The 11,422-nt window shown below is 38.9% G+C and overlaps 1 protein-coding gene across 1 annotated transcript; it reads left to right on the top strand.

The window, feature by feature from the left end:
• The first annotated feature begins 802 nt into the window (after nucleotides 1-802).
• LOC141915225 (thyrostimulin beta-5 subunit-like) lies at nucleotides 803-9,752 on the top strand. Its single transcript, XM_074806688.1, has 3 exons — nucleotides 803-814; nucleotides 8,526-8,735; nucleotides 9,165-9,752. The coding sequence occupies exons 2-3, from the start codon at nucleotides 8,532-8,534 to the stop codon at nucleotides 9,360-9,362; spliced, it is 402 nt and encodes a 133-aa protein (XP_074662789.1). The 5' UTR covers nucleotides 803-814; nucleotides 8,526-8,531; the 3' UTR covers nucleotides 9,363-9,752.
• The last annotated feature ends 1,670 nt before the right edge of the window (nucleotides 9,753-11,422 follow it).

Genomic DNA, 11,422 nt, shown 5'->3' with positions numbered 1-11,422 from the left:
ACAATATGCGTCGCAATGAAATAGGGAGGTCATGCAAATGTGGTTCGAACTTTAGTTCAGTTTTGATCATAGAATACATTAGTCCTTTTGAGCTGTTACGGCAATCGGCCCTCCATTTTTGAGTAAATTGACCCCCCCCCCTGCGCTAATGCGTACGTAATAAATGAATGATCCCCTCATTAAGAGTTTTCATTTGGAAATAAAGAATTTTTACTCAAGGGATTAAAAATCTTGATTTTAATAAGGGCACGTGCTGATGTGTAAGGAGACGATTTCGAAAACTCCGCAGAAATCCGTTCATCACTTTTTGTGTTATTTCGAGATAAATGGCAGTAGGGCATACACTCGTAGGCGGTGGTAATAATTATTAGTTGATTAGGAAAGATATCTACGTTTACCACCAATAGCTCCATTTTTGTATGCATGCGTGCATTTATGACACTTAAGACTGTAGTTTTAAAGCGTGTATATTTGCTTAAATTCGAACAAATATTCGCGTGAGGCTTTTTACATAATGTAATGATAAATTATAACATATCAATCATTTTTCGTGTCATTGGAATAAAATCCGTATCGCATTTATAACGATAAGAATTGACTTCGGCTTTTTCATCGTCTGGTTCTTGGGTCGTGTTAAAAAAACCCCGATCTTATCACCCGAGAAAATGCAGGCCTTGTTGGTATTTCGCAGTCGCCAGTCACTTGTAAAAGATGGCGATGGTGAATGTGCTCTTTCTTCCACGTCGATCAACGCGTTAACCGGCTTCTGTTTACGGATGTAAGTAGCGCTTGCCGTGTAGATGCCGCCGTTTAGGTAAGTTCATTTCTGATTATGATATTTACTGATTTTATTCTACGTGCGCAAGGTCGTAGGCACGAGTTCGTAATTACCCCCACTCCGGTGTCGGTACTTGGTCGAGGATGTAACGATCCGCCGAAGCGGTTTGAATGTCACCTCCGAACATGGCAGATTAGCCTAGTTAAACCGAAACGTGTAAATTTCCAACGTGTATTCGCTTCAAAATTATCTTAAACGTATACATGCACCATCCAAATGTGCGTCGTGGGAGTTTAAATATGGCCAATTTTAGAAACGAAACCAACTAAACACAATTAGCTTCCGTCTTCATTTTTAATCGCTAAACGCAGATTTTGGCGATAGCGTATTACTTGTGAATGTAGAAATCAAGAGGGGCGACCGGGCCGACCGGGCCGACCAAACGTTTCAAAAACATAGTCAATCATGTCAATGTAATGATGCATTGCGCTACAATTTGACAGAAAAAGCATTCAGAATGCACCAGGAAAGCATTTGCAGAATTTTCTCGGGGAGGACCCATGAGGTGCTTCGCGCCTTAGGCGCTCATGACAGGCGGCTGCACTCCTACTGCATCATCATAGTTTTCAAATTGGTCCATTGGCTCTCCCTTTCTCAAAATCTCGATTCTGCCCCTGAAATCTATGATTATCTATGCTAGTTACTATCGAATTGTCATTTTAGAATGTCTTTATTCATGGGAGTCTCCAGAGAGGGTCGGAGGGTGCAGACGACCCCCATTGCTAAATCGAAGTTCCGAATTACGAATTACGGTTTTTTCGTAAATTTCCATACATTTTCATCATCATCATCATCATCATCATCATCATCATCAGATTTTTCGGCGTGCCGCCATAGCCCATCTAGAGGGTTAAAATTCAAGAACATTCAAGCAACATGATTCATAAATGCTCGGCTTAGGTGCACGGCAGCTACGGCGCGAAGTAGCATAGTTCTGCTTTTATTAGTCCTTACCTCCCCCTCTAAAAATCCTAGTGACCCTCTGTAATTTCAATCTTTTCCGAATAGAGTTCTATGCTTAGTATCCATTTCTGGTTGGAAAAGAGGAAAGAAGTTCTGACCCTCACCCGAGAACGAGTTTCACACTCTGATATTTATATATATATATATATATATTAATCGCGTTCCACTGGTGGGCAAAGCACTGGTAGGTGTTCTCACCGTGTTCAGTAACATATTTGCAAAGAAACGTGTATGATTTCGATCTATGGTGACGCAGGTGATTATCGACGCCATCGTATCGAAGAGCGCGCGTGCCTAGCGATGGCAGTGGGGTCCCACGAAGTTTCGAGGTCGATCCATCAATTTGAAACCCACCTACTCACTGTAAAATGAGACAATACGATAAAAAAAATACAAAAAGCGAATATCTTGTATCACTCCTCCACTGTGGATCAACAACGAATGACTGTTTCCGCGAAGATCTTTATTGGACTTCATATACGCGACACCATTTCCAATTTGATTAAATGGAATTTCTATTTCTTTAAAAGAGAATTTTATTTCGTAAACGATTATTTGCATAATCCTTTACTAAAATGAAACAACCAATGAGGCTTGATGTATTAAATCTCATCACGATATAGATTAGATTAGGCTAGATTCATAAAATCTCTACAACTATTTGTCGTAGACAAGAAAGATATTTTTGAACTGAAATTGCATGCCGCACATATTATGCCGCTCATTTTGTATACCGCCTGTTTCGCATTAAGTGGTCAAGTTCTATTCTAGACTCATCGGTGCACCACAGGGCGTAGCCGCAGTCAATGTTTCAACATTAGTCTCTTTTATTAGCAATAACGGCATCCTCATTTTGGCGACAATTGAATATTAATACCAGCACCGTATATATACAAACCTATCGGATAACGAAATAATTCGTAGGAAACTTGCTAATTGCACTACGCTTCGAAGAGACTACGACGATTTGAATGGCTCCATTGTCGGAATCTGTGAACAAGCGAGAACCGAACGATGGTATGACGTCATCAACGTATTGCTTGGTAGGTCGGAGTCCTAGGGACATTATTATTTTGATATACCTATATTTACATATTCAAATTTTAAAAGTGGAATAAGTAAATGTTTCAACTGTGCCGTGTAAGAAGAGCTGATTGAATTTTCATTGTCACATATGGTAGTTCTAGTTTAAGCCATACCAAGCCTACACATTTTACAGTGGACCATTCTCATGACTTATTGACTTATTTCAATAGAGATATGCTTAACTAAGGGATTCGGGCCACACAATTTCAAACTGATTGAACAAAAAATAGTTTCAGCACGTGCTGAAAACAACTTCGTTCATTTCAGCAGCCAATTAAGACAACATTTTAGGTCCTGGAAACAACTTGCTGAAAACAACTATAGTCGATTTTAGCATGTGTAGACAACAATTCTTTTTAAACGTTCTCTTATCAATTGGATATTTTGTGGCCCCGAATAAGCCACCATACTCAAATAGCCGACAGCTAAGAATCATTTTCTAAAGAAGAGTAAATAAGAAGAGTAAATAAACTAAATTTTCACGTTCATTGTCAGAACGTATCCAGTCTAGGAACAGTCGCCTCTGCCAACGTCGTGAGAATACGCTAAATGAAATTTATATACGCCTGCGTGATTGTAATCGCGCGAAAATTGCTCCCCCTGTAATTATCTGGGCCGGTTTTTCTCACAATTTCGAGAAAATGAACCATTATTCAACACGCTTCTGCCCGACCCCTAAATCATCTGGTTGATGAGAGAAACGAGAGTATTTATATGATTTATTCACGATGCGTGGTTTCGTAAAACGTATCACGACATCAGCTTTTGCAGTTACATCTCAGCGCGTACCCGTTATTCATGGTAGTATACTGCCATCCTCGCTTGCCAGGGTTTGGTTGTCGAGACAGACAGGTTGCCGCTCAGCAACTGTCCGCACAAAAAAATTTTTGGCGGTATGATAGACCAATGAAAAGTTTGCGGCCAGTGGCAAGTGAGGGCCCGTGCCGAGGTGAGTTTCGGGGGTTGCGAACGAACCTCCTTACTTTTTCAAACCCTCCAAAAAGACTGTGTAAAAATTCGGGTCAAGATTTATCGAAATATGGACACAATTTTCATGGTTTTTATTGAAAAATGTTGAAAAGCAATCATTCAGTAATGTGTTCAATAAGTAAAATGTTTTATTGTTGAATATTTGGCAGATATCATAGATGTAACGTGATGAAAATTATAAGTTAGATGTTTAAGGTTAGGTTATCTAAGAAATCATATTTAAGATCTGTCCGTTTCAATGGGAAAGTGCCCTTTTTCACTGTAAATAAGTACCCTTTTTCTTGAAATAGAACTGCCCCTCAGAAAAGCTTAACACGGGCCTGAGTACACCAACTAAACTAATTAGACGAGTCAATTAAAGGCACTCACTTATCGATTGCAAGTACACCCATTTTGTCACATAACATGTGATAACTGAGTCGGTATTCTTTGAAAAAGATTACATGTCAGAGGGGAAGTGCTATGCGTGTGAAGCAACTTTTTGGGCTAGGTTCGCTCGATAGATCAAGCTGTTTGAATATCCTGGGAATAATCAGCTTTCATCACTTTTCTTTCCTATGGTGTGAATAATTTTCCATCGTGGCATAATCTCCGCATACCGCATTAAGATTTCTTCCAATTGGAAAGGCAATGTCGTCATTCAATCAACATTTCCTGGAATGTCTCGGGAATTTTCGAGACGCCGGGGCCCAGATGCCGCGATGATCGTCAGTGATTGCGTGGTTGCTCGGGAATGAGATTAAATCGCAACGAATCCTTTTCCAGCTTCGTTGATTATCCACGGTGTTGCCGTTCATTAGCTCGCGCTGGATAGGGAAAATTCGACAAAATCGATGGCAGGGCTCGGTTGGTTTTATATATGATAACATACGAGGGTAAAATAGCCACAGTCAAATGTGGAGAGAAGACGATATGATGAAAAGCCACTATTTACAGATTTATCAGAAAGTATCATAAATCGATAATTTATTGTATATATATCTCACCCTATAGAGATCATCGTCACACACGTACCTGACGATGATCTCTAGGGTGAGATCGAAACGTCGTGTTTTTCAATATATATTTTTGATACAATAAATTATCGGTTTTTGATACTTGTAATTTGCATATAGTGGCCTTTTTATTATCTATGCATACGAAATTTGCCATCGACCAGAGAAGAGGCCAAACGGTCAAGACGTGTTATTCACGATTATGAAAGTTCCGAGAAATGAAATTCTCCTAATGACACAAGATGATAGCTTAACAAATATAAGACAGGCGTATCCAGAGGTGTGAGAGGTCAACAAGTAGTTTATTATATTTTGACCGCTCGGACATAAACACAAACCCGTTATATGCTGATATTTCCTTACCGAGCCAGAAGTTGTGGGAATTCTGGAAGTTGTGCATCTCATTTGGCCAATCTCATATTTACAAATCTAATCGCTGTTAAAAATGAAACTATTATCTTTAAAAATCTCAATTCGCCTATTGAGTCCATTTTAAAAAGTGGAGTTAGAATAAACAAAAAATACACATCTTTCCAAACTCCCACCTGCTACTTCCATTAACCGTTGCTTGCCGAGAATTTACAACTAAAATTAAAACGTACACAACGGATTCGTAAAAAGCAATCTAAAACTATTTCAACAGGAAATTCTAATGAGATTTTTTTTACATTTCTCGTCCCAATAGGCTCCGTTTTTGTTAACTAGCGAGGCCTAGTAATAAATATTCATCCATCTTTGTGAAAATCAAAGTCAAGTAGCGTAAACAAGCAAGTGGGCCGATCAGTTTTTGATTCAATTTGAGTAGTCTTGGCATTGGCAAATCCTGAAATACCTACGCAGATATAAAGCATAAGGTTAAATAAACTTGAACTTGAGTTTCGCGCAAGTTTTGATAATAACTTTTGACAGATCGGAATTGGATTCGCGTTACAGATGAAGATCTACACGGTTCAGAAAAATGGCAGTCTTGCGAACAGAACAGGGGACATTTTGAAATATACGTTTAGAGATAACCTAACCAGAACTCCTATTACCTGGTTATCAGTTACGTACGTACGTCGATTATGGATTTACAGAATATTTCAATGATATCACCATTTTTTTAAATCATTCGTTCACCTATTTCAGACAATGCGACGTTCGCGATGAATAATGTTTGAACAAAATCCTACGAGCAAGTTAAGATAATCGCCCGTAGCAAAATCAACCTTCTGTCAAAGCGGGGCCAGTAGCGTAGGAGTAGTTAAATAGCGATAGGGTGGTTTATTGTGTTAGGCATGACGTCATATCCTCATATAAATGCATTACTTTTTCGCTACTTAGATGCGCGAATTTCAATACCCCGCGGTAAGAAAGACGGCCATTATATGCGTTACCGTAAAAGCGTTAACCTTTTTTTGCGAATATTCGCCGCGAGATCTAAGTCGTGTATGTTAGACATCATCGACAATACCTTTAGATCTTACCCGAGAGGGAAATATCAACAGCCAGTAGAGTGAGATAACAATATTTTTGTTTCGCATTGGTATTGTGCTATGTTGGAAACAGCAGATTTCTGAAAAAATGATACCATTCCGATTCAATATGTATACCGGCAGCTGAAGGGTCTGTAACTTTTTAGGCTAAAAATATCTTCAGCGAGAGATGTTTGATGTTTCGTGCCGCAATAATTGATAAGCTAAATTGATTTCGTCAAATTCTTATGAATCTTCCGAGAACCCAAAATGTCATCAAGTTTGTTTCATGAATCTGCTAAAAACGGAACGAATGTGATATTTAGCAGCAGGAAATCGCGTATTATGAATACAACCACATATCTCGTTTCCCCGAAATTTTTCCCGAATTTTCCCTGCTTTTAGGTTTTTTCTGTCTTTTTTTTCTGATTGTCGTACGATTTGTGTTTTTTTTTACAAACAACATATCGACAATTATAATCTATATATCCACGTCACATGACAATGGTTAGATTTCGTGATTTTTAAGCGGAGAAAAACGCTTCGCGCATCATTATTTTGAAACGTTTAAATGATGATATGATACAAATTTCAAAAACATTTTTCCAACATTGGTCGGGAGAAATTACACTATAATTCCCTTTGAGGTTGAAAACGGACGCTTTTTAGATACTTTTTTCGAGGCGCTCTTCGATCCAATATCTCGAAATAGAAATTGTAATTCTAATTTCGGTAAGGTGTACAATTGCTTTCATCAAGTTATCACTGCCGACAGGAATTTGAATGGAAAACAGTTCAGAATCATATAAAATGAATTAGGAATATATTTGATTCAGTTGTTTATGAATGACTAATGTTTTGTCCATACATTTCGTAAATACCCGAATGAAAACGTTCTACTATGTTGAAAATGATACATTTTCATTCGGCATTGACTGAAACCGTAATATTCTCTGGAGGAACAGGTAATCTACAAGTTTTGACAATAATGATAATGATGATAATAATCTGTATTATTTTCTTGAATAACATTTGATGATAATGTTTTCTTTGACATTTCGACCTTGGCTCTGAATATTAAGCCAAACTTTCTACAACTATCTACGTAAGACGTTTCGAGGTCTTCCGGTTTCGGCTGCCCAGTTTGGTGCCTAAAGACTGTGTAAAGCCTTTCCGGCTGTTAGACAAAATTAGAATTCTCGAGGATTTTTGTCACTTAGTCGGGGGTTTGGATACTGGCGGGATGTTAATCTGAAGAGTGGGTGGCCGCTGAAAACGTGCTGTGTATACATGCCGAGCTTATATCAACCCGCAATCTTTGAGTTAAGGTCTGAACGTGGACATCGTCTAAAGAAATTGATACTCCGAATCGGTCGGAAGATAATCACTCTTCCATTGTTCCGAATCTGATGAAACTGTACTTTTGCGCAAAGGAGGTGACTATATCGTCGTAGCACGAGCTGGTATCCAGAACATCTTGAAAAATTCTGAAAGAAATCATGCTGCATGATAATGTCCGCGATAAAATTATGAATAAACAGTTCGATTTTTCCTCTAATATCAGAGGTGTCGGTAATTGTGTGGATGAACCTGGCTAAAATCCGCCCATAGCGTATGTTTTACTTGGATATACATAGACATAGCAATGGATATTTGTCACGGATATTATTTCCTACGTTCAAGTGAAAATATTTTCGTTTTCACTATTCTATTTAATTGCTATGGAAACTTGATATTGCAAAAACAAAAGTTACCTACGCGGGATGGGTCGGTACTGTGCGTTGTTCCGCGTAAGAGCGCGTGTAAATGGAATTATTCGACAATAAATTATGTTTACCAACCAATAACTCTTATGCAGAATTGAACAACCCTATTCAAACAATGTATCGTTTATTGGTCAACAGAATCGCTAAAATCCGGAGTCGTACGTTTTTATGATGATTGATATTTACCGAGCTCATCACCCCCGCGCCCTGACAGAATCCTTATCACCCATTTCAGTTATTGCTTAAACTAAATTACGTATATCTCGCGCGTGAATTGTGTAAGGTATTGATAAGTTTTACCGTCTTATATCGAATTTACATACGCCCTCGTGAATTAATTTTAATTAGTGTAAGGTAATTTTTTTTTTAGAACGAAACGTTCAAAGTGCTTTTCCCACGCATTTTCTGTAATGTATGTCATAATCTTTTGTAGGGTATAATGAGAACACAGCTTATGGTAATATGTGTAGTGTGGATATGGCCGTGTGTTTCTGGAACTAATGACCCGTTATTACAAGCTTGTCACGTAGAAACCCGTAAAATGCAGGTTGAAAAACCGTACTTTCTGCCGAATGGCGAAAGATTAGACTGTTACGACGTAGTTAAAGTCAAAATATGTATGGGGCTTTGCGATTCCCACGAGGTAGGCTATACGTTTCTTACAACAACGCTCTAGGCATCTGTTGTGGTTACGATCTGTACCACTTGTTATTCCACTAGATTCTCCACCACTTGTGTCACTTCGTTCTTCTCACTTATGCTGTGCCGCTGGATTTTCAATGTAACTGGTTCCTTTCGCTGGCCGGCCTCTTCCTTATGTAGATATATTAACTACTAACACTTCTATCTGGTATGATCAAGCTTTTCTTTATTTTCTCTTCCTATGTAGTAACATTCTTCTTCTTTTGTATTGGATGAGCAACTTATGGGGATCACATCCGCCAAAGTACGGTGATGAACGACTAATTGTATTTGGGAATTGACTACTGCATGGCGCGTGATTTTGTAACACTGGAACGGAGAAAGCTATCTTGCCGTTATCATATATTGTATAGTTTCTTCTTTTTTTCAGATGGGTACCTACCATCGTCCATACAAGATCAGTCACCACCCTCAGTGTTCCTACGACAACAAAGTATTTCGAACTGTTAGATTAAAACATTGCCATCACGACCACCCGGATCCTTCGTACACGGTGTTCGACGCCGAAACATGCGTCTGCAAAAAATGTTCGTCTCACAATGCAAGCTGTCAAAGTTTACTAGGCTGACCCTGGCTGTTATCCAATCGACGGATATTCGTTACAGTGGATCTAATCGTTACAGAGTGTTGTAACCTTCACCCTTCTATCATTCTTCTGCGGTTTCTGCCATGTGCCCGTGTGGCATTTGTTTCGAGGCAATTTGTTCTCCGCCAGACAGAGATTTGTTGGATTTAATCATCCCAGCTTTGAGAACAATTTGTGAGTAGAGAATTACAGAGCCGAGCTAAATCGTGTCGATATTTGTGTTGTTATTTAATTTCAGGCGTTAGGCGAATAAAGATCAAGATAGTGTTTACAGTAGGTGGTCATATTTTAGGTGATCCCTCGTTCAAATGATACCGCCTTACATCTTATCCCGAATAGACACACTTATATGATTATGTTGTTCGGTACGGTGTAAATGGAAATGATATTTTTCTTATGAAAAACAAAAAAATACAAGCATATTTGAGAAAAACCTATGAAAGCTTTGCGTTAAGTTACTGATGAGTAGGGTTTATCTCGCTTTCCTTACCTTGCGTAGCAGGATCCACTCATCGGATGGCTTGCCTGGGAGTCTGTCTGGGTGTAGTGGGAAGGATTGCGTGAAAACAGCTGCGGGTAAATGGGATCTCCAAGGGCTGAAGTATTTGGAGTGGTCAGTCGGAGCGGATGACTTTGAGTAGAAGGGTCCGGTCATGTATGCAGGCTATAAGTCAGGGCCGTACGGCGTTTGATAAAAACAATTAACAATAACTTTACAAAGGGCACTTTTCCGAAATAACTGGCGGGGGTGCAACTGCCCTCGCTAAGTACGGCCCTGTATGTATTATTCTATCGTGATCGATCTCAGGATGCTCCCTTGACCAAATTGCATACCCTGGACTAGTTAGACCGGTCTAAATGGATTCGTATCTGGTCCGGTCCAAATTTAGACCACGCATTTTGACACGCGGTGATAAAATCGCTTGTCACCGGGCCCACTAGATGTCGCCATCTGCTAAATAACTGTGTCCCTCTAATACCTGTAATGGGTTTGAGTGTAAATAAAATAATAAAATAAATAAAAATAAATTGCGCCTGGAAGAAGTCTTGCTTGCAGATTTGAAGTAGAGCAAGACATTCTTCATTTGACCAATTCGATCCTCTGTCAGGTTTAGACATTTTTGCGAAATCGATTTTATTCTATCACGCTGAAACTCTTAAGTGTAGAAAAGCACGGAAGTTAAACGGATAATGATCGTGACATACGAATACGAATATTTGTTACGCTCCAAACATCCATAGTATAGGGAGGAAAAAACAGTACCGGAATTTAGATTATTACATAAACGGTAATAAAAGCATTTATGACTTAATAAACTGGACTCACACTCTACCGCAGAGGTCGCGACATCTACCGCAGAGATTCAGAATAACGATTTAGACCGGACCTGGTACCAGTTTGTGTCCACACACACATATTTAGACCGGTCCAAAATTTGGACCGGACATGGCACTTGCCCGCATAGACGAGATTTAGACCGGTCTAAATTTCGTCGTGTGAACGCGCCTTAAGAGACATATGTAGATATGCTACGAAAGTACTTACGAACGATGAGACAACATTTTAATTAAATAAAAACTTCGAAATGCACCTTAATGAGACCGACTGCGTATTTCAATAAACTAATCAGAAAAAAGGTTTAATGATGATTGAATTCATCTGTTTGACGGAAGGCGTTAATTATCTATTTGATTGAATCGTTAATTCTGGCTAGGTGAATCAATCTCAGACGATCTGACCACTATCTGAAAGTAAGCTTAAAAAAAACTTACTTCATACAAATTTAGTGTGCAGTTACGAGACCTATGCTATGGGTTCAAAAAAGTAGTGTCACCGATCATCGAACAATGTATCCAATTGCTAAACTAACAACTAATTTTTATGTGTGTGCTCGTATCATTTTCTAGTTTTATTGCCGACGTGTCATTCTCGCCGGCAATATAATGGCGATAACGTTTGTTTTCATTTAGTTTGTGTCGAAAATGCGCTGTAATCAAATACATGACGCAATACTCTACCTTACGTCTCATTTCATGCAAAT

Source organism: Tubulanus polymorphus, chromosome 1 (assembly GCF_964204645.1).
Source record: "Tubulanus polymorphus chromosome 1, tnTubPoly1.2, whole genome shotgun sequence".
In the NCBI taxonomy this organism is placed as follows: Eukaryota; Metazoa; Nemertea; class Palaeonemertea; order Tubulaniformes; family Tubulanidae; genus Tubulanus; species Tubulanus polymorphus.
The sequence above is the reverse complement of the archived record's forward strand: the minus strand, read 5'-3'. Positions and strand labels throughout refer to the sequence as shown.